The sequence below is a fragment of the Gadus macrocephalus genome, chromosome 5 (assembly GCF_031168955.1).
Source record: "Gadus macrocephalus chromosome 5, ASM3116895v1".
Taxonomy (NCBI): domain Eukaryota; kingdom Metazoa; phylum Chordata; class Actinopteri; order Gadiformes; family Gadidae; genus Gadus; species Gadus macrocephalus.
Window position 1 is genome coordinate 11,951,135 of NC_082386.1, and position 24,046 is coordinate 11,975,180.

At 44.2% G+C, this 24,046-nt stretch overlaps 1 protein-coding gene and 2 long non-coding RNA genes across 3 annotated transcripts; 2 read left to right on the forward strand and 1 right to left on the reverse strand.

Moving 5' to 3' along the window:
- The first annotated feature begins 3,494 nt into the window (after nucleotides 1-3,494).
- On the forward strand, nucleotides 3,495-22,245 carry aspg (asparaginase homolog (S. cerevisiae)). Its single transcript, XM_060052349.1, has 16 exons — nucleotides 3,495-3,748; nucleotides 8,840-8,969; nucleotides 10,681-10,792; nucleotides 11,096-11,221; nucleotides 11,923-12,006; nucleotides 12,576-12,702; nucleotides 12,822-12,934; nucleotides 15,745-15,930; nucleotides 16,278-16,391; nucleotides 16,652-16,771; nucleotides 17,476-17,571; nucleotides 18,591-18,754; nucleotides 19,865-19,951; nucleotides 20,486-20,585; nucleotides 20,927-20,992; nucleotides 21,818-22,245. The coding sequence occupies exons 1-16, from the start codon at nucleotides 3,613-3,615 to the stop codon at nucleotides 22,103-22,105; spliced, it is 2,049 nt and encodes a 682-aa protein (XP_059908332.1). The 5' UTR covers nucleotides 3,495-3,612; the 3' UTR covers nucleotides 22,106-22,245.
- Nucleotides 12,126-16,375, reverse strand: LOC132457941 (uncharacterized). The gene is made up of 2 exons (XR_009525791.1): nucleotides 16,260-16,375; nucleotides 12,126-15,969 (listed from the first exon to the last, which is right to left on the reverse strand). It is a non-coding gene; the product is annotated as an uncharacterized LOC132457941 (long non-coding RNA).
- Nucleotides 22,246-22,448: 203 nt separating the features above from the next.
- On the forward strand, nucleotides 22,449-24,039 carry LOC132457942 (uncharacterized). The gene is made up of 2 exons (XR_009525792.1): nucleotides 22,449-23,532; nucleotides 23,715-24,039. It is a non-coding gene; the product is annotated as an uncharacterized LOC132457942 (long non-coding RNA).
- Nucleotides 24,040-24,046: the final 7 nt, after the last annotated feature.

Here is a 24,046-nt window from a genome sequence, read left to right on the forward strand (position 1 = left end):
ACACACACCTCACTAAAAAATTAATGTTTGGCTCCTCCTATTTTATTTAAATATTTTAAGTATCCCATTAATTTCCTATGGGAAATTGCTTTTTGCTCAATAGCTTCCGAGTTATAGGACCCAGTGGCCCCAGACCAATGTTGACCTGTCCTACTATGTGGTACTAACAACACACACCTCACTAAAAATTAATATTTGGCTCCTCCTATTTTATTTAAATATTTTAAGTATCCCATTCATTTCCTATGGGAAATTGCTTTTTGCTCAATAGCTTCCGAGTTATAGGACCCAGTGGCCCCAGACCAATGTTGACCTGTCCTAATATGTGGTACTAACAACACACACCTCACTAAAAATTTATATTTTGCTCCTCCTATTTTATTTAAATATTTTAAGAATCCCATTCATTTCCTATGGAAGACGGCTTTTGAGCAAAAAGCAATTTCCCATAGGAAATGAATGGGATTCTTAAAATATTTAAATAAAATAGGAGGAGCCAAATATAAATTTTTAGTGAGGTGTGTGTTGTTAGTACCACATAGTAGGACAGGTCAACATTGGTCTGGGGCCTCTGGGTCCTATAACTCGGAAGCTATTGAGCAAAAAGCAATTTCCCATAGGAAATTAATGGGATTCTTAAAATATTTAAATAAAATAGGAGGAGCCAAATATTAATTTTTAGTGAGGTGTGTGTTGTTAGTACCACATAGTAGGACAGGTCAACATTGGTCTGGGGCCACTGGGTCCTATAACTCGGAAGCTATTGAACAAAAAGCAATTTCCCATAGGAAATGAATGGGATACTTAAAATATTTAAATAAAATAGGAGGAGCCAAATATTAATTTTTAGTGAGGTGTGTGTTGTTAGTACCACATAGTAGGACAGGTCAACATTGGTCTGGGGCCTCTGGGTCCTATAACTCGGAAGCTATTGAGCAAAAAGTAATTTTCCATAGGAAATTAATGGCCGAATATCCGTCGAATATCCAACTTCAAACTAACTTCACCACGGTCACGGAAAGAGCCAAACATGCCAACTTTACAGCGCCGTCAAAGTCCTCTTCAAAACTCGCCATACTGCCTAGTTTTCGAGTTTGAGGGGGAGCACAATACTGTAACGTCAGCAACCGGAAGGGGAGGAGTCTCGGCCGCTAAGCAATAGACGCTGTCCACTTCCGTTCAGCCAGACTACCCTTACCCTGCGCCACTGAGCAGTTTGTATAGGAATGAATCAATGGGCGGCCACTTTCCAGTCCGTGGTCCATCCTTTATTATGTCCATGATTGTAACGCGTTACCGGACTCAGTAACTGTTAATAATATTACCGAAATATAGTTAGTAACGCGTTATACTACTCCGTTACTGCCTAAATGTAATATATTACGGTAACACGTTACTTTTGTAACGCGTTACGCCCAACACTGGTTAGGGATAGGTGCCCTTCAAGGACACCTCGACATTCAGCTAGGAGGAGCCGAACCAGTAACCTTTAGGTTACCAGCAAACCCGCTCCTCCTGAGCTACTACTAATACTTCAGCTGCTACTACTGCTATACTTTCAGATTCTTCAGATCAATTCATTTTACATTTCTGCATTTTCAGCAATGCTTTACACTTTTCATTCAGCCGTCAGCATTTTAGTATGAAGTTTCTCTGAAATACAATTGGGAAAAAGCTTCGGCGGCAGTCCGGCCGCTCCGGCGGGTGTACTGCGGGAGCTGGGCAGTCTGGCAGCTCAGGACTGCCGGCGAAGCTTTGGCGGCAGTTCAGCTCTTGAAGTACACCCGCCGGAGCTGCTGGACTGCCGCCGAAGCCACGACTGTCGCCGAACAGTGGTTAATTTGAGCTGGATCCGGCCGGAACAAGATCCGGCACCTCTTAATTTTGGCCTCCCTGTGTTGCTCCCCTCAGAGCGCTGCCCCCCGAGCGAGGAAAAACAGCTCCTCGAGAGCATTACCTCGTTGCAAGCGAGAGCGGGAAATAACTTCGGTCGCACAAAACAGCCTCAGACTCTCGTGAATGATGTTCTGCTCTCGCGTGCGAATTTAGTTTTGGCACTATGGGGAGGGAAACAAGGCAGGGCGGGCTTTCCTATGATTGGCCGTTTCTGAAGCGTGATATTTGATTGACAGCCCTCCTCAGATTCAATTCTGAATTGTACAGTATAGGCGCAGCCTTTTAAGGCTATCGCTATTGGGTTATCCCTAGGCGTGAGCCGTAGCACTGAAAAATTTGTAATCCCGCCCATCAACAGCGTGGGCCTCAATTACGTCCGCGTGCGGCGTGCCTCAACGACGTCCGCATTTCACAGATATACTCGGCTGCCGGCGGACGTTCTGCTCCCAATAAACAGCTTTTCTTCAGCTATTTAAAGGACAATGAGGCCGACACTTAAAAGGCTGCGCCTATACTCATAGAATCTAGAGTTACAATACGTATATCGTTTCAGCCATTTACTGTACAATTCAGAATTGAATGAGAGGAGGGCTGTCAATCAAATATCGCGCTTCAGAAACGGCCAATCATAGGAAAGCCCGCCCTGCCTTGGTTCCCTCCCAATAGTGCCAAAACTAAATTCGCGCGCGATAGCAGAACATCATTCGCGAGAGGCTGAGGCTGTTTTGTGCGACCGAAGTTTTGTCCCGCTCTCGCTTGCAACAAGGTAATGCTCTCGAGGAGCTGTTTTCCTCGCTCGGGGAGCAGCGCTGTGAGTGCGCGCAGAGATAATTTGCGCGCTCGCAATTAATATCTACGTATATTTATATAATACGCCCGAATGCATGTTTTATCACATGAGTGCTTTATGGCACTAATGTGTCGCCATAGCAGAGAGGAAAAAAAGGGTTACCATGCATTAGCCTACCACATGCGTGTGCGCCACACACAAGTTAAAGGGGACATATTATACCACCAGGTGTGAGTGTGATTAGCCTTACAAGCCGTTTTGAAAATCAGCCCCATATGACATCACGAGTGGGCGTGTCCTCCTAGATCTGTGCTGGATAGATGAGTAACGTTTACTTCAGTCAACTGGGTAGGCTGGTAGACTGATCTATCCAGCACAGATCTAGGAGGACACGCCCACTCGTGATATGGGGCTGATTTTCGAAACGGCTTGTAAGGCTAATCACACTCACACCTGGTGGTATAATATGTCCCCTTTAATATAAATTATGATAAATTAAATATCACACAGCAAGATTGTGAACGTTTACAATATCTCATGTCAATTTACAATCGGCTAAATGGGTCAGCGTTGGCCGACTAACTCTTTTTAATTAGGATATTGATCCAGCGCTGCTCTTTGCAGGTAATATTCAAATGTGAAATGTGAAAAATCATGTGAGGATCACTGACTTTTTCCAAGTTTGTTGTTTTCATAATATTTCCCCTATGGCTCTTACTGTAATGTATGGCGTGGTAACGCACCGCTAAGGATTAGGAGGCTGGCTTGACTTGATTTCACAACATAGATCATCCGTAATTTGGTAATTACCCCTTTAAGACTCCACTGTTCTGGTCGATATAAAGCTAGGGCCAGAACCGAAAGCGGTTTAAATCCCGGCAGAATATAAGACGTCTACATCGAATCCTCCCTCGATCTCTGTAAACATGACTGCACTCGGTCAAGCTTTGTCTAATCTCAAACCCATCATGCGAAACTGCACGATGCATGGCAGTAGGAATGAGGTTTCGGTACTGGTCATCAACACCGGAGGAACAATCGGAATGAAGAGTCATGGCGACGGTAACTATTTATCCATGTTCTCGGATGAGCCGGGAGAGAGTATCACATTCATAGGGAATCATCTGATGGACTATCTATTTGGACATTTAGGATGTAGATAACGCTGTGTCAAGTGATCGATAAAGAAATAAAATAAAAAGCAGCTTCGCAAAGCTTTGATCAATCCAAGCTGAGGGCTGAAGTTGGCTCATAACATGCAAGCAGATGAGAGATTATGTTGGTCCTAAACCATAAACAATATTTGTTAAACACACACACTGGAATGTTAAGACAAATTCCTATTATGTTTTGCATAAATGGCAATAAAAATAATAAAAATAATTACCATACAGTTTAGTCCTTACACCAAGATTTAGGAACCTGGTTTTAGTCCATGTTCAGTGGTGCTTCAGACGTATTGGAAGGCCAATACTGTGATTGGAAGGAAGGATTTCTTTGATTTCGTGTGAAGTCGAGGGGATGCATCTCAGGATGAATTCATATGTGCTATGCTACCAATCCTTTTGTGATATGTGATGTTTTTTAAACAATTTGCCTGTTTCTTTGGAGCGTTCAAACCTAGTAGTAGTAGTAACAACAAAGTGCGCTGAAAGGTTACTCAACAACTGTGTCATAATAACAGCAACTAGTGATGGATTGACGAGACATTCAAATATTTTATTATTCTGGCATGACACAGAAAATACAAAGACATGCATTTACCATTTCACTGATATTGAATCGTATTATCGTACGCTCGCTCGCTAAGCCTGTTCCCTCTGAACCACTCAAAGTCTTTGAACGAACAGCGAGTCAGCGACTCTGCGACAGCGGGTAAAAGTTAGCAGCAGGTTGGATATTCGCCGGATATTCAGTTTTGCAATCGGATTAATCCAGCATTAGGCTTAATCAACACAATTGCACTATATTACGGGTGTAGTATGTTGAGGACAGTATAGGACAGCGTATTGACAAAAAATCACACCGAAATTAGTTGTTGCTATCGATATCTGTGCAAGAACAGCACTGTAATCTACGGTCCGGCTGCCATCTGTTTTAGGGACCGTCCACAAATTACACCCCACGGACTGGTGACATAGACGTTACCATGGAATTGTTTCAGGAAAGAAATCACCAATAATCAATAAAAACACATATTCTCATTCTGATTGCTGTAGTACTTGCCAGTGGGGGGCTTTTATTTACTACGGGTCAGTATTTGTTCATATTTTACATAATAGTGAAACAGGATGCAATTAATAGTTTTAAATATTCACCAAAAATCAATAAAACTAATTTTTTGCATTCTGATTGCTGTAGTACTTGCAAATGGTGGGCTTTTACTTACTACAGGTCATTATTTGTTGAAATGTTGCATTATAGTGAATGAGGATGCAATTAATAGTTTCAAATATTCACCAAAAATCAATGGAAATACATTTTTGCATTCTGATTGCTGTAGTAGTTGCAAATGGTGGGCTTTTACTTACTACGGGTCATTATTTGTTGAAATTCTGCATTATAGCGAATGAGGATGCAATTAATAGTTTCAAATATTCACCAAAAATCAATAAAACTAATTTTTTTCAATCTGATTGATGTAGTACTTGCCAATGGTTGGCTTTTACTTACTACGGGTCATTATTTGTTGAAATTCTGCATTATAGCGAATGAGGATGTAATTAATCGTTTCAAATATTCACCAAAAATCAATGGAAATACGTTTTCGCATTCTGATTGCTGTAGTACTTGCAAATGGTGGGCTTTTACTTACTACGGGTCATTATTTGTTGAAATTGTGCAATATAGCGAATGAGGATGTAATTAATAGTTTCAAATATTCACCAAAAATCAATGGAAATACGTTTTCGCATTCTGATTGCTGTAGTAGGCCTACTTGCAAATGGTGGGCTTTTACTTACTACGGGTCATTATTTGTTGAAATTTTGCAATATAGCGAATGAGGATGGAATTAATAGTTTCAAATATTCACCAAAAATCAACAAATATTGACCCGTAGTAAGTAAAAGCCCACCATTTGCAAGTACTACAGCAATCAGAATGCGAAAATGTATTTCCATTGATTTTTGGTGAATATTTGAAACTATTAATTACATCCTCATTCGCTATAATGCAAAATTTCAACAAATAATGACCCGTAGTAAGTAAAAGCCCACCATTTGCAAGTACTACAGCAATCAGAATGCGAAAATGTATTTCCATTGATTTTTGGTGAATATTTGAAACTATTAATTACATCCTCATTCGCTATAATGCAAAATTTCAACAAATAATGACCCGTAGTAAGTAAAAGCCCACCATTTGCAAGTACTACAGCAATCAGAATGCGAAAATGTATTTCCATTGATTTTTGGTGAATATTTGAAAATATTAATTACATCCTCATTCGCTATAATGCAAAATTTCAACAAATAATGACCCGTAGTAAGTAAAAGCCCACCATTTGCAAGTACTACAGCAATCAGAATGCGAAAATGTATTTCCATTGATTTTTGGTGAATATTTGAAACGATTAATTGCATCCTCATTCGCTATAATGCAAAATTTCAACAAATAATGACCCGTAGTAAGTAAAAGCCCACCATTTGCAACTACTACAGCAATCAGAATGCAAAAATGTATTTCCATTGATTTTTGGTGAATATTTGAAACTATTAATTGCATCCTCATTCACTATAATGCAAAATTTCAACAAATAATGACCCGTAGTAAGTAAAAGCCAACCATTGGCAAGTACTACATCAATCAGATTGAAAAAATTAAGTTTTATTGATTTTTGGTGAATATTTGAAACTATTAATTGCATCCTCATTCGCTATAATGCAAAATTTCAACAAATAATGACCCGTAGTAAGTAAAAGCCCACCATTTGCAAGTACTACAGCAATCAGAATGCAAAAATGTATTTCCATTGATTTTTGGTGAATATTTGAAACTATTAAGCAATCAGAATGAGAAAATATGTTTCAAGTGATTTGTGGTGATTTCTTTCCTGAAACAATTCCATGGAAACGTTTCTGCCACTAGTCTGTGGGGTGTAATTTGTAGACGGTCCCTAAAACAGACAGCAGCCAGGACGTTGATTTAAGAGCTTTTCTCGCACAGATATCGATAGGAGCAACATGTCACTGTGATTTTTGTTGATACGGTGTCCTATGCTGTCCTCAACAAACTACAGCCGTAATGAAATGCAATTGGGTTGATTAAGCTGATTGCGGGGTAAATGAAAACCGAATATCCAGCGAATATCGAACCTGCGGCTGACTTTTACCCGCTCTCAGAGACTAGTGGGTCTGGCAGGAGTCGAGTCTGAGAACGAACGAGACGAACGAGAGAGAAGAGTCAATTAGCTTTGTTCTTGTTTAAGATTCGTTCATCCGAACAGATTCGGTCGCGAATGACCAATCACTACCAGAAACACACACATTGGCCCAGATTCATGGAAAGCTTAAAGTCTTCCTGACATGCAGTAGCTATGTCTGAAGGCACATATCAATTACAAATGTCACAGCTGAAATTGACGGTTGATAATGTACTATTCCTCAACTACGTGAAAGATCCAATACGTATATGTATTAAAAAAAAGAAATCCTACATTAAAGTACTTCAGTACGAAAACATTTCCTCAAATGTAGTTAAAACTTCTCAGGTTTGAATAAGCTTGTCAGCCATATGGCAAGCAAGCAAGCTTCCTAGACGGGGCCTGCCCGTAATTCCGACGCATCATTGTTCCGACGTCTCAATGTCCCGAAATATTTCCCATTAGATCTACATGCCACTATTCCGACGGTTCAATGTTCCGAAAACGAAACCCATTGGTCCGAAGGTCCGTTAGTCCGACTTTTCAAAAAGGAGGCGCATTAGGCCGACGGTTCAATATGCCGAATAGGAAAAAGAGTTTTATACCTCGCTCGCTCCCTCTCTCTCTCTCACTCTCACTCTCACTGTGTGTGTGTGTGTGTGTGTGTGTGTGTGTGTGTGTGTGTGTGTGTGTGTGTGTGTGTGTGTGTGTGTGTGTTCGTGCCCGTGTTGAGAATTATTAGACCTCCACTCTCTGTCCATGGTGCTGCAACACCGTGTCGAAATGAAGTGAAGCGTTGTCTTTTTGCCCTCCAAAATTCATCGTGAACGTGATATGTAGGCCTAGGTTGTATTTTGGAGACAGAGAGAGAGTGAGAGAGAGGGGGAGCGAGCGAGGTATACAATTATTTTTCCTATTCGGCATATTGAACCGTCGGCCTAATGCGCCTCCTTTTCGAAAAGTCGGACTAACGGACCTTCGGACCAATGGGTTTCGTTTTCGGAACATTGAACCGTCGGAATAGTGGCATGTCGATCTAATGGGAAATATTTCGGAACATTGAGACGTCGGAACAATGAGGCGTCGGAATTACGGCATGGCACCTGAGAGACAAGCTTGCATGCCATGAGTGCAGTCATAGGCCTACATGCATTGTATTGACAAAGAAAATGTAATGATATATACTGCCTGAGAAATCTCTGTATTTAGCATTATGATTACAAATGGTACGACATAATCAATGGAGGAGCTCTATAGCCTACTTGAATGGATACTGAGACTAGATATACTAGTTTTAATCTCTTGCAGTTTTACGTTTTGGTTCATACGATTTTTCCCAATCTGTGAATATGTAATGTAACACGAACATGTAAATAAAGTAAAAAATAAATAAAAGTTATATTATATTCTTAAGCCTGTTCATCAAGTCCAATATTCCTTGTTACCAGCAGAGTTCACTGTCAGCCAGGTTTCTGGGCTGCTTGATTGTAACAGCCACAAGTGCGTTCCTCTCAAAGACTGGAAAGCGGCTTCGTTCTCAAAAGGCCAGAACAGAAAGACTGAGAAGTTTTCCCCAAGCCATACGGACAATGAATGCATAATTCCCCCCTCTTCATTCTCTTTTTATTCAATTTTCATCTTCTTACTTTTCAATTATTATTAAACTTGGCACAGCTGGGAGTTGCAGTCGCAATCCCCATTTCACTACTTTTTTGTTCCACAAATTACGCATGTGACCAATAAATACTTGAATCTTGAATCTTGACAGATTGTCTTTGTCTCACCCCCAGTCCTCGAACCGGAGGATAATGTGTTTGTGGAGGGCCTGCGAAAGCTGACCATCTTCCATGATGAGCGATATGCCGAGGAAACGTGCATGTATGACTTCTACGGTAACCGGGACAAAACACTAGTCCTGCCGTAAGCCTTTCGTCCACCAAGACACCACTTCAATATTTCATAAATATATTGCCTGTCAAGCCCTTTGAGACTACCTGTGATTAAGGACTATACAAATAAAATTGAATTTAACAATCCTATTGGACTATTTAGGAGTCACCCTCGAGTGACTAGTAAGTTCTACACTAACTAATTAATATTTAAAAGGTAAGTATTTGTCGACCTGAGGTGTGGGCTAAGGTTGTCAAAGATGTGTTCATTTCACTATGGACACAGACTTGTGCTAAAGAATGGAAGGTTCATTTTGAACTTCTAGCAAGCCACAGCACTATGTACAGGCCAAGTCATGGTTACATACTTTTATATTCATCTCTTGGTTTATATTTAGTATCACCAGGGGTACAAAATAAAGCGACAGCCCCACCACCTCCCACCATTAATGCAACAGATACACTCTACATCCTTTCTTCCCACTCTCAACTGCTGTGTTGCCCCGACAGGAACCCAATGGAGGCATTGTAGGCGTCTCTACTATGCTTTGGCGTGACTGGCGCCTGAAATCCTTGTGCCATGAGCACGTTTTACATTCCTGCTTGCAGTTCAGAAAAGGCCTTGCTGAGATTCCTGAGGCACATTGACAAGCTAGTGTATTGGTCAGTGTGTGTGTGTGTGTGTGTGTGTGTGTGTGTGTGTGTGTGTGTGTGTGTGTGTGTGTGTGTGTGTGTGTGTGTGTGTGTGTGTGTGTGTGGGGGGGGGGGGGGGGGGTCATGTGACATCAGCCGTCTGTGACAATACAAATAGAGAGGGTTGTAGGTTGTGTGCTAAAGAAGAAGCTTTGAAGAAAAGGCTTCGTGTTTGTGGATGTTGAACATCTCTTGGGGTATCTCTCAGCTTCTGGTGCTGGTGGCACCAGAAGCTGATCCACAACATATGTTCCAGGGATGCACGTTGGACCTAGGGCTGACTGGGGTATTGTCTGTCGGTCTGTCATTGCAGGTCATTTAAAAAAATAAGAGCATCCCCCCCCCCCTGCTGTTGTATCTATCCCCCAGACACCCACTGCCTTTCCTATTAAAAGGAGACTCTTCTCCCAGCTGCTTTGCCTGGTAGGTGCCCTCTTTTCCCGGGACGACAGGGCGGGGTTCCCAGTAGGCCCAACCTTAAATTCCACTGAGGAGGGACTTGGATATGTTTATACATGCTGGGCTAGCATGCACTTCCTCATACTAGCAACCAATTAGAGGAGACAGGAGCGAACCTCGGCTGCCCTCGAATGAAGCTGCACCGCCCTGATGCAAACTTGCACAACAGCCAAACGGCCATCTTTTGTGGCCCGGCCCGGCCTGTTATTTACACAGACGTTGCCACTAAATCGTCCCATGTGCTGTCTCCCGACAGCACATCCACTGTTCGGACTGTGCTTGTTAATGCCTTGGGACCCCCAGCAGATCAAGCAGAAGGGGATCTGCTGCACAGTCCATCGTTTCGTTGAACATGGTTTTCATTTTCCATCCGTTCTCTTAACACTCCCCAGTTTAAGCATAACTCTTCCACCATTAGGATTAACAGACTGAACATATGATTTCCTGTGTGATCCATTACTCCTTTTTGTCAAACTTTTTCATTGTTATGCTGAATATCTGCCTTCGTTGCAACTGCTGTATTTACTTTGAACTTTTAATCGGCTGCGTAATGTATTTGATAATTGCAAAATGTCTACGTCTTTTCACAGGGCGTACAAGGACAATAAACGGGTAGTGTACACCTTTCTAGAGTACAGCCCCTTACTGGATTCCTCCAACATGACGACCGAGGACTGGGCGAAAATCGGGAAGGACATCGAAGTATGTGATGCCCAATTATCAGTTTCTCTGCAGCACATTAATTATCATGCCTTTTGGGTAACGAAATGTTAGTTGAATGAACAAGGCCAGAAAGGTTGTGGATTCAAACCTACCTGTAGGCATCATAGAGCATGATGTTTCACACCCTTCTGCTCATCAATTAAATATAAGGTGAAACATTTGAGAAGAAGGCATTGCTGGTGCGTGTTGGATAGATGTTTCTGCTCATTGACTAAACAAACATGTGTTCTCCATAGATTGGTCACCTCATCCTTTTAAACCACCTTATATTTGTCTTGGTAGAAAAACTACGAGCGCTACGATGGCTTTGTGATCCTCCACGGCACGGACACCATGGCCTACACGGCCTCCGCCCTGTCCTTCATGTGTGAGCACCTGGGCAAGCCCGTCATCCTCACTGGCTCCCAGGTAACGCCTGCGTTCTGACGAGGTGTGGGCTGACACCACAACAGCCCCTCGATAATGCTATAGGGCCCCAGTAAAAATGTGACAGATAAGTTGCGGCTTCTGATGCAAAACCGCTCTTTTATTATTTTATGACTGTGGCACTTAAATTTCCCTTTGGGAATGAATAGTGCTATAGTAGTAGTCTGTCTGTCTGTCTGGCTGTAGCATCTTATCCTAGCTATCTTTGGTGCATACAGGGAATGGGTTAACCTAACAATTGTTAGTGCTTGGTGGCACTTAGTTCTATGAACATCCTTACTGTACTGGCAGTAAGGATATACTGTCACTATCCTCATCGTCATCTTTATCCGCCTATCCGGGGTCGTGTTGCGGGGGCAGCAGCTCAAGCTTTATTTATACTGTCGTTATATATATTGTTTCTCCTTCTTCTGACAAATGTACTTAAAAAAAAGCTGCTTTGGATAAAGTGTCTGCTAAATGCCCTAAATGTCAATGTAAATGTCTGTCTACTTTACTTTTGCATCGGCAGGATAGTAGAGTGTGTTGAAAGAGTGAGGGTGTGACATGTAGAATAAGTCATTTAAACCCGGGTAACCAAGGCATATTGTCGCCCGCCTGGTTTGCACATCAGTGGGGTACGTCACCGATGCGCCACTTTTCTTATGTAATTATTTGATTTGAAGACATGAACTTTCTTCCAGGTGCCAATTTATGAATTAAGGAGCGATGGCAGGGACAACCTGCAGGGAGCGCTGCTTATGGCTGGTCTGTTTCATATTCCGGAGGTGAGCAATAAGAGGCTGCTACTGTTGGCTACTGCATGTAGATACTACATGTAGCTACTGTGTGTTTGTAAATTTTCATTGACGGTTGCATTGGAACGGGAACGTTCAAAAAAAGAAACTACTTTTCCCCCCCGTTTTATTGTTAAACAGAAAATTTGTCATTGTTGTAATTGACAATAGTTTTATGTGGAGGAAAGGCAACAAAAACGTTGTTAACATTCTCGTTTAACGAGATTGTTTGGTAAACGTTGGTGTGTTTCGCAACAGCAGGTGATTATCTCAAACAGGAAGAAGACTGTCAGGGAGTACAACAAGATACTAGGAAGACAATTAAAACTAACTGATTATACTCCCTTTTTTACAGGTGAGATTACAGTTGACAGTTGATATGTTTGACACTAATGTAGCTGAATTCACTAACGATGAAACTAAAATATATTAGCTTGAACGAACGTCCTTCCCGACAGACGTTTTGTTCATGGCTGCTGTCCTCATCAGAAAGATTGCACTATGAAAACCATATCCCTCTTCAAAATACATTGTTCACCTGTACGTCTCTTCCTATCAAGGTATGCCTGTACTTCCGCAACAAACTGTACAGGGGAAACCGCGTCACCAAAGTGGACGCTGGAAGTTTCGATGCCTTCACCTCCCCTAACCTGTCCCCCCTGGCCACCTTGGACGTGGATATAACAAGTAATGAATGAATAAATGGATGGATGGATGAATGAATGGCTGGTCATGGTGCTTCCTTATCATTTGGATTTCCAGTTGTGGTTACCGTGGCGATTTAGTTAATGCTCTGTCCCCCACAGTCAACTCGGACACGGTGTGGAGAGCCAACCGCTCCTACAAGTTCGCCGTGAAAACAGAGCTGAACCGCAACGTGGGCCTGCTGAGGCTGTTCCCTGGCATCACCGCGGCAACCGTAAGTCAGCCAGGCAAGAGGGGAGACGGCGGGAGATAGCTGCAAGTAGGGAAGAGAGGGAGGGAGGGAGGGAGGGAGGTTGATATACAAAGAGGGAGGGAGAGGGAGCAAGTAGGAGGGAGGGAGGGAGTGGGAGGGAGCAAGTAAGTAAGCCGGAGGGAGGGAGGGAGGGAGAGAGGGTAAGGGAGGGAGGGAGGGAGAGAGGGTAAGGGAGGAAGATAGAGGGGGAAAGGGATGGAGGTATATATACAGGGAGGGACAGGGAGTCCACAAGGGAGGGAGAGGGGGCGGATTGGAGAGAGAGCGATGCATAGTGTGCACCTCGTGGCCACAGGTAGTTTCGTATGTTGTCTCAGGTGGTGTTGAGTCAGAGTCATGAAGTCGTCTGTATGGTTCTTGGTCATCAGTTGGAAATGACTCATTCAGTTTTTCAGTCATTCATTCTCTCACATGCAGAGAGATCAGAAAGGTCATAATAAAACTATTGAATCGAGATGACTCATAGCCTGTCTCTGGTTTGTTTTCATTGGCAACATTAATGACATCGAAAATCATCCAAATACTTTTCATATTTTGTTATTAGTTTCAAGCCCATTAGTGGGTGAGAATATTTGTTGTCTGTTAAACGAGATTGCACTATGAAATGTAAATTGAAAAACAAACATCATTCATTTTCAATCAGGTCTGCAGTGTTGGCGCCATTCCATTATCTCAATACGTGTGAATTAGTCAAAAATACCTTTTGCTTTTGTCTTCTTTGACATCTATATGTGTACTGCAGAGGCTTTGCTCTGTTATCGGAATACATTTCACGATGTTATGACGATGGGCTCCAAACAACACAGGGCTATGGCATGAAGGAAGCCCTCCATCTAGCCATGCGTCTGTCTTCTAAAGTAGTGGTAGTGGTATTGGTAGTAGTGGTAGTGTCCTTTCCTCTGCAACTTCCTACAGAATTTGAGAATAGCATCCATTTTTTACACAAATATTTGCTCTAGAAAGATTTCGTTTTTTTCCTTCCCTGTAATTAGTCGTCTGACCCGTGTTTGTAAACGGCCCGGGTCCCATATTACATTTTTACTTAAAATATAGGCCACCCAGCCTCTGTTTCCACTCAGTCTAATTCGCCTCACCACAGGAGCCCTTCCCCGTTGTAAAGTTTGGTGTTTATGCCTCTAAATCGACCTGACACCTACTGCAATGGCAAATGGGTATTTAAATCAAATGTTTTTATCTGCCACACTCCTGAAGGACCAGCAGACACCAAATGTTTGTCTTACTGCGTGGCTTGTCACCTGCGCTCGATAAACTGTACGACAATCCAAGAAGATGCATGCACAATCTGGCCTGTTAGATCCCAGTCTAACACCATAATAATTCCCTCCATTTATTTTTCTAATTTATTTTTGTGTTTTCTGATTTCACTTATGCCAGTACTTCCTGACTCTGCTCGGATGTCCCCAGCAGTCCTCTGGCCCTAGGAAAGTATGTAGTTTGGTTATGGGCCATGACCAATTACCCACTAAAAACCCAGTTGGCCCGGGCATTATAATATTTAGTTTCTCATCCTGAGATGAATAGAGAGTTGCTTTACTGTCTCCGTCTGCTCTCGTTACCCCCGTCGACCATCAAAAGACCTTCTCTCTCTGTCTCTCTCTCTCTCTATGTCTCCTTCTGTCTGTCTCTCTCTCTCTCTCTATGTCTCCTTCTGTCTGTCTGTCTGTCTGTCTGTCTGTCTGTCTGTCTGTCTGTCTGTCTGTCTGTCTGTCTGTCTGTCTGTCTGTCTGTCTGTCTGTCTGTCTGTCTCTCTCTCTCTCTCTCTCTCTCTCTCTCTCTCTCTCTCTCTCTCTCTCTCTCTCTCTCTCTCTCTCTCTCTATGTCTCTCTCTATGTCTCCCTCTCTGCCTGCCTTGGGTCACATTGCTCACTGTACCACAGCAGTTTGCTTTGGGTTCGAAGCGCTTCATTCTGTACGAGAGGCTTGGGGCAAAGTGTATCCGCCTATTGTATTAGCAAATGGTCTTTCCTGCTGGGCTTTTCAGTGTGTCGCACCTGTCCCACTTTATGTTCAGAGTGACGATACAAGCCTAGTTACATTCTTTCTGCTCATGTCTTTGTAAGTTTATGGTCGCCTCCCCCACCCCCTGTTCCTGGCGTTTAGCGTTTTCACCTCCAGATGCCATGGTTACCGGTGGGTAATGAAGTCTCTCGGTGCCAGTCAAGCGTTGACGGGGATGGCAGCAGCACAAGACAACAGCAGATGTGCTTTTAGGAGAGGAGCTGGGGTCACATGCAGGGACGGGGATGAGGGAGTTGAGCCATAATGCTGGTGAGGGGCGGGGAGTTGGGGTTCAGGTTTATCAAAAAGGCCAAATTTTACTTGTGTGTTGAGTTGTAGGTACGCAGCAGGTCTCGAGATCGGGATGCAGTTAGGATTATGCGTCTGTGGTTCTGAGCCTTCTCTGCAGAAATTCCCTTATTCAGGGACATCTGGTGATCTCTTTAACGGGGAGCTGATGTGTCGTACAAAGGAACGTGTGTGAAAACTAATCATAAATGCACAGACAAACCCGGCAGGAAAGGCGAAGCTTGCGGTACATCTCCATCACCCCGACTTGTAGTTAGGTTTTCGGAGGGGGGCACATAACCTCTGGGGCTCTTAGGGGCTTTTGCAGGGGACAGAGTGACCGACACAAAGCCCCATGTAGCCTTGACTTCTCCTCGCCCGGCTCATGATGCAACCCGTGTGTCTGGCTGGTTCAGTGGAGTCCATGTATGGCGTGCTCTGACGCGTCTGCTCCGCGTGCGCAGGTGAGGTCGTTCCTGCAGCCGCCCATGGAGGGCGTGGTCCTGGAGACCTACGGCACCGGGAACGCCCCCGACAACCGCCCCGACCTCCTGGCCGAGATGAAGGAGGCCACCGACCGCGGCGTGATCATCATCAACACCACCCAGTGCCTGAGGGGCACCGTGTCCAAGGTCTACGCCACAGGCGAGGTAGGCGCTAGTGTGCTAGCCATCAGAGAAGGGATTCTGCTGAATGGGTCAGGAGTAAATGGTTACAAAATTGTGAATGAATAACAACACAAAAAACTACTATTGGGAAAACAACCAACCAAGGGCGTGACTGAAGTCACAATTGAAAGTGGTTCTTCAATCCTAATTTATTGGAATTTAAAGGCCCTGAACTAACTAAATCCTAACATCGTCCTGTGCAGTTTTTAAATGCAGTCGAAATGTCGTCAAAACAAAAATTAGAGGAATCGTTTGGAGGAGAAGTCCCTAAAATGGCAGACGAGGATAATGAGCCCTTGGATGGTACCCACCTGCCTCCCTCTCCTCAGGTGCTGTATAAAGCGGGGCTGCTGCCCGGCGTGGACATGACCCCAGAGGCGGTCCTCTCCAAGCTCTCTTATGTGTTGGCCATTGAAGGGCTGGACCTGCAGACCAAAAAGAAGGTGGGTCTTGCATTTAGATTTACATTCAGGGCATTTAGCAGATGCTTTTATCCACAGCGACTTACAATAAGTACATTTGTTAGAAGAAGGAGAAAAAATCTATCGCTGTCGGTACAGTAAGGACGTTTGTAGAACCAATTGTCAAGCATTAACAATTGTTAGTCAGTTTAGCCGCGTGCCGCCGATGTGGTTGTGACCACTGCTGACCCCACGTTTGCATGCATATCTTCGGGTCCCGGCACGTACCTCACACGGTCCAGATGATGGCCGAGAACCTGCGAGGGGAGATGATGGCAGACCTGGCGGGAGCCAAGCTCAACCTGCGTGACAGCCGCTTCATCCAGGTCATCGCCAAGTCGCTCAGCATCAGCTGCAGGGAGGTCAGTCTGAACGGGAAGATACTTTACGTTTTACGCCCTATGTGAGATGCAGCATGTCGAAAGTTCTGTGTTTTTCAATGAAACGCAAGCCTCTGTCTCCATCAGCCAGGGACTCTGCACACACCACATACGATCTACTTGCAGGTAACTTGCGGCATACTCTAAAATCCACAAGTGTTTAGACGCCACTGGGCATGCTCACGGACTTGGGAGTCTGGGGAACAGTGAGAATGTCATGCCTTCGATGATGATGAGTGCAGGGCAACATTTCAACAAATCATGAGGGAAAGTGTAAGCGGGGTCGTTTTTAAATGATTGGAACGCAGCCTAAGCCTTTACTTCTGGATCCAAATGTGCTCAGTGCCCAGCTGCTAGTGTCCTTAACCGTCGGCTGAAAGGTTGATAGCAAGATGACCTGTATCTGAAGAAAAGATTTGGGATAAACAGCCAGTGAAGAGCATGATTAAAGTCACATTTGATGGTGGTTCTTCAATCTTAATTGAATTGAATTCAACGGTTCTGAACTTGCTCCATTCTAAAATTGTCCTGTGCAGTTTCTGAATACGGTCGATATTGAAAAGGGGAATGCTAGTACCAGTGCTCGTTTTCACTGTGTTGCAGAGATAAGATGAGAATAGGATTCGTTGATTGCTCTGTCAAAAGTGACGGATAAAGCTTCCCTGATTTTGGATGCCGTTCCCCAGGAGCTGGTAGCCATCCGCGACGCCCTGACCCCCCCGCTGGCCTGCGCCGCCGCCAAGATCGGAGACGTGGAGGCCCTGGAATCCATCCGGGAAATGGCAAGCAACACTGAAATAAACATGTATAATAAGTCATGTAGCATGCCAGGTAGGGCTGCAATGATAAGTCGATCAAGCGAGAAAATTCATTAAATCTTATTTTGAGAGTCAATTTTCAAGTATAAGTATAAAACAATTCATTCCTAAAGCTAGAGCTCTTTACATCCCAACAGTAATCAATACCCCCCTCCATCTAACCTTCCTCTCAGTCTCCTGTTTCATCTGTACGCCCATACCCACTGATATTGGCTCATGGAAATCACAGGCCTGAGCCAATATCAATGGGAATGGAAAAAAATAAAATAAAGCAAATGCTCTGGAAAAAAACAGGGAAAATAAATAAATGAATGGTCTGGGGTTGTCCCAGGCCGGTCTGTCTACTTACCTATCCTGCTACCTGCACACACTCTGCCCATGCACTCATCACGCATGACCAGTGCTTTCCACAAGGCTAGGCAGAGCTATTGCTAAAGCTAGCGAGCGAGTAATGTGTTTCAGGAGAGTCACTTTGGAGGAAGGCCTTCAAAATCAACCTCCAAATTGACTAACCGTACTGGAATGTTGTTTTTGTTGGCTTGTCAGAAAAAGCAAGCACCTTTAAGCCTTCTCTTTGTAGTCTGTTAACTTGTGATGAAATTTGCTTCAACATTTTATTGTCAAAATTTATCAATTTATCAAAATTAATCTAAAATAATTTATTGACGATAAAAAGAATCATTAGCTGCAGCCCTAAGGCCAAGACATTGAACGAAGCAGCTTCACAGTTATACAGATCTACAAGATTGACGCATACAAGATTGATGGTTTGACGTAACTTTATTTAGTCTCTCTCTCTAACATTGATCGTTTCTGTTACTTTGAGGGACCTGGAGGCTAAGATCGACCGGGTTTTCATTGGTTCAGTTTTTCTATCGTTCCTTAGTAAATGTATCTCGCCCTGTCAGCTGTTTTAACTAGATCATAATCCGCTCTTCATCATTTAACTAAAACACTAACGGCAGTCGTGGTGTGTGGACTAGGGGAGTAACCTGAGTGTGGGCGACTACGACGATCGCACACCGCTGCACATCGCTGCGAGTGAGGGCCACCTGAAGGTTGTCCAGTACCTCCTGGACCAGGGGTCCACCATCCACAGCCGGGATCGCTACGGCGACACACCCCTGTGTAACGCAGTGCGCTTTAGGTAAGCCCCGCAATAACGTTTGTGAAGGACTCTGCTTAACTGGCTTTTAACAACCGCCTCTTTTATGTTCTTCGTCATTAACTCCAAGGAGGACGGGCTTCGGAGGAGTTCCTCTTTGAATGTCATTGGGGTACCGAGGTCTTTAAACATTGAACTATTAGAAAGCAATTGGGGTAATTTATTCGATTTATAGCTAAGCCGTTTGAATTGGTGTGTCCCCGTTTTTTTTGCTTTAGTATATGCACGTGTTGGGTGTTTCTGCTGAAGTCACTGAGCCTCAAGGGAGAGCAAGTCTTTAGGGTGTCAGAGCTGGAGCAAGTGGCTGTTGTCCTTTTTTTCCAACGGTTGGCATAGCAAGTATAGACTCGTCTTTTTCTTGGTTGAAGGTTGCGCTCATGCAGTGACACCTACAGTTACCCTGCCTAGGGAAGCGAGGCAGTTCATCACATTCCAGCTTAGCGGGACTGACCTCCTTTTCTCTTCTTCCACGTAGCACTGTGTGCCCCTTAAAGGAGTGTCAGCCAACGACGAGAGAAAAGAGTCGAGTACAAAAGAGAGGCGTGTCCTCCCAAACCAGTCGGCCCAGCCTGCACCCGGTTTCACACATGATAGAAACTCACGGAGACTCCGAAATAGATAATTTATTTAAACTCCTCACGATTGTCTCCTTTATAATTTTTTTTAAAACAGGTTTCCAAGCGCATCTGGTCATCGTCGGTAAAACAGATCTTGCATGCCCTGATCTATTGTATTATGACACCTGTGTGTGTGTGTGTGTGTGTGTGTGTGTGTGTGTGTGTGTGTGTGTGTGTGTGTGTGTGTGTGTGTGTGTGTTGTTTGACTGTGGGGGCGGAGGACACCTGTCTCCACTTGCCTGGCAATTAATCAAACCTGCGTACCTTTTCCTTTTGTCACCACCACTCAATTCAAAACGAGCATATGATGGTAGAAGCTGTATTGTCCCCTGTGTTTGCACCTCAACAACACGGACACCTCCCAACAAGTGCATCTTTGTTCTGTCGCAACCCCCTAATAATACTCATTGGTGGCCAATTGTTACTGATGCACAACTCCTACGTTCCCCCTCCACCCCTCTTTGGTCTCCTGCAGACGCAAAGACATTGTGATGGTCCTGCGGAAGGGCGGAGCCCACCTGCCCCGAGAGCAGCTGGCCGTCTCGGGCACAGAGCTGTGCAGGTGAGACACGCTCAGAGATGGTATGGGGGACAAGCGTTGAAACAACCACCCCCACATTCGTTATCACAGGTACGACCAGTCTCCCTAGTCTGACGCCGAGCCGCAGCAGGAATGCTCCCAGGCAGCATAATTGCGGCTCTCCTCATCTCCAGCATCTCTCTCTCTCCCTCTCTCCCTTGCCCCCATGCACGTAGAGCCTGGCTCCTCCGTATGGCCCCCTCGCTCGGGTCGCTGGACCTGTCGGCTCCGTCACGGTCCCGTTGCTATCGTGCTACGTTGCAACATGTCCTGTAAAACGTGTTGGTTTAAGATCTGATACGGGGCCCAACGATTGATTACCACGTCGCCAATCATGAAGTGCTTGCACTACTTCCATTTCACTGTCGTTTACAAAATATAACAAATGCATTCCCTTCTCTGATGCTTACTTGCTGGTTGATATGACTGCAGCGGTTTAAATATTCTGGTTGTTTAGTGGAGCGGTGGCTGTACGTCGAGGGCTACTTTGACCTCTGATACCTTGTGTGTTTTTAGCCTAGCGGCTAACGGAGACCTGGATGGTCTACAGATCTGGCACCTAGCCGGGGCCGATCTGAACACCCCCGGGTATGACGGACGGACGGCCCTTTCAGTGGTTAGTACAGGAGTCCTTTTACGTTTCCTTCTCCTCCCTTACTCCTAAAAACAACCCTCTTACGCACTTATTGTATGTTGTACGTCCTGGCACTTCAAAACAGTACGTAGCATCATGTAGCGTCTACACTACTTATCTTTGTTGTATATATCGGGAATGGGTAAAACTAACAACTGTTAGTGTTTGGCCCTTGGTTCTATGAACATCCTTACTTTACAGCCAGTGAAATATTGTTTCTCTTTCTTCTGACAAATTTACTTGTAAGTAAGTCGCTTTGGATAAAAGTGTGGAGGAGAACCATCTTGTCTTTCAACATGACAATAACGTGTTCGTCCTTCCAGGCAACGGGGGCTGGCAAGTTGGAGGCCGTCGCGCTTATTAATCGCCTCCTGAGTACCAGGGATCAGGTGGGCCCTGATTCCAGGATTAGCCACTCTCTCGCCACTGCCCCCCCCCCCACACACACACACACACACACACACACACACACACACACACACACACACACTCCTGAGACACAAGGCAAGCCAGTAAACCCACTGAACTTTAGTGTGTTTCTCTGGTCTCTCTGGCATCAACTCTTGTCTGTCTTGTCTTGTCTCCAATTCCAGGACAAGTAGGATGATGGTAATGATGGTGACGGGGGTGAGGCAAATTATATTCACTTTCTATGTGTATAACCCATGTGATTGTCCTGTATCTGGATTCTGACCTCCCTTGCACGTTCATGCTCTTTGGAATCTTCCTTTGACTCCCTTAAGGATTTGTGTTATTGTTCCTTTTTCCCCTCCTTCTGTGTGAGAATTGTTCAGCTCTCGTTAGTCTAATTTGTGGTTATATCCCTACATGTGTATGGAGGGCAAAGGTTCTACACTTTTGTATTGATGAATTTGAGGTCTTGGTTGACCATTTTTTTGTAAAAAAAAAAAAAAAAAGTTCATTGTTAAAAGTTAAGAAGCATGATTGTTATTTATCATTGGGACCATGTTGTTAATCCTACCCCACCATACCTACTCCTGCGGGGGGCTGGATCTCCAGGAAATGCCTGCACACCTCAAACCTGTGCAACCTGCTGTCCCTGAAAGCTGCCTATCTCTGTGTGCACGTGTGCATGCAGTCAGAACAAAGCAGCCACAGTCCTCCTAGTACGTACAGGCAGCCTCGGCTCCCCTCCGTCCCCGACCCCCCTGTACCCCATTCTAAACCCATCTCCTCTCGCCCTCCTCCCTCAGAGTGGGATCAAGCCCAGCGCCCCCCCCCGGAGGGACGCTAGACCCGGGAGGGCTCCTACGCCAGCCAGGCTCACTCACTGCCCTCCCCAGAGCGCAGCCATCACCTCCATTCCAAAGATCCAGCGTGTCCTGCCGCTTCAGCGCTTCCTCGTTTCCTTTGTCACGCGCATCTCCGTACGCCACCAAACACGACCCCCTGTGGACCTTTATTTCTGGCTGCACTTTACCCCGATGTTATGTGTGTGTGTGTGTTGTTTTTTTATGATCATCTATTGTATGTTCTTGTAAATGTTGTTTTACCACTTGTCTGTACAAGGCAATCAGGGAATCTGCTGTCAATGGCTCAAAAAGATGAGAACTTGATGAAGAAATTGACGCGCTTTGTCTGGGAATCTGTATCCCACCTGCTGTTTAAGACATCCGCTGTCCGGAGACCGTCCCATATGGGGGTTTATGAATTAATGTCTGTCGGTAGTTTGTGTTAACTTTGAATACGAGATTGAATCGTTGAATATTGTGAAATGGAAAGATGATTTTTATTAATATTGTGAATTAATTGTCCCTCTCTGACTGATTCGATTTTTTGTTCAAACTAACAACGAAAAGGATATCAGCATCTGTGAATCTTACAGCATATACATGCAAACGTCCACTTCGTCTATCTGGTATTTGCTGATTCGAAAACGTGTGTGTGTGTGTGTGTGTGTGTGTGTGTGTGTGTGTGTGTGTGTGTGTGTGTGTGTGTGTGTGTGTGTGTGTGTGTGTGTGTGTGTGTGTGTGTGTGTGTGTGTTGTGCTTTATTAAATGGCTACACTTGCACTTGAGATTCTTGAACGTTTGTTTCCGGCCTTCGGTATGCTTCTGCTGAGCTAATTGCGCACTGTGCTAGACTTCTGGACTTTAAACTGAAGAGGAGTTGTTATAATTGCAGCGCTTCATTAGCACTTTTGATCATTGTTTGTACCCAAAGCCAATGTTAAAGTAGTTATTAAAACTTGAATGTATTCTTCTAAAGCAATCAATTAAGGATTGTGGGAGTTTTTTATTTGCTGTCAAACAAAACACACAAAGTTATTCAGGGTTTTGGTAAGGGTTTTGTGTCCCTGTCATATCAACTATGTTTAAATGCTGTTCCTCTTTGATTCGAAATGAAATGTATGAAAAACATTTAATAAATACGTCCCATGCTAAATAAATCTCCTGTAATCAATGGTGAAATGTTGTGTTCACATAGAGCAGCTTTAATAAAGACAACCAAGCCATGAAGGTAACAGTATATTTAGATATCGCTTGATCGGTACTGGATGAATCTCTACACATTAACACGTAACGAGAGTCCCACTAAGGAAACGCGACTCAACCATCACAGGGAGTGACGCAGACCGTCACTACTGTAAGGTAAAAGGAACGGGAAAGCCTCGTTACTTTTGATCTCAACAGGCTACAAAGCACCATCTGAAGAAAATCAGCCATGGATGATTTTTGCATGAACTCCAAAAGCTCAGATAAACTCTGATCGCAGTATTTGCCATCCCGGGCTTCAGGGCGCCTTCAGAGCTGCTCTCCGGTGGAACCCAGCTCATCCGGTTCAACCTGCACGGGCCTCATTCCTCGCTGAATGCAGGACTTGTATGAACCTCCACTATATAAAGAGTCGCAAGGCGTTAAAGTCACTCAGTCTAGACACGGACCGCATAAGGAAGGATCTCCGCCAGGTGAGTGCTTTACTTCAGGTTTAGAACTAGTGGATTAAGGTCGTGACCTCTAGATATATAGCTGTGTTGTAGCCAGGGTTGTGTTGATCTGTTGTGTGCATCTATTCAATTTGATTTTAGTTGTATTTTTTGCCTGATTTTATGCGTGATTTTATACTCTGTATTTTTCTTTATGATGAAAGGACTTTGAGAAGAGAGCTGCAAGTCTTACGCCACTAAGAAGATTCTGGAGTCTTGTTGATTAAGTGGTTCTTAACAGTTCAACAGTTCATTTCCAAAATTGTGAAATGTTTAGGACCACTTAACCAATCAGACAATTGCTTCGAGTAATAGCTGGCGACCTGTGGTTTAGGAAAACCCCATCGTCACATGTCTGAGGCCTACGGACACGAAACGAAGCACTTTTTACATTGACTTGAATTATCTTCTGGAGCAGGCTGAGCAACTGCTACTGAGTTTGTATTGGATTGTAAATTACTGGACCAACAATAAATCGACAAAGACTAATGCAAGC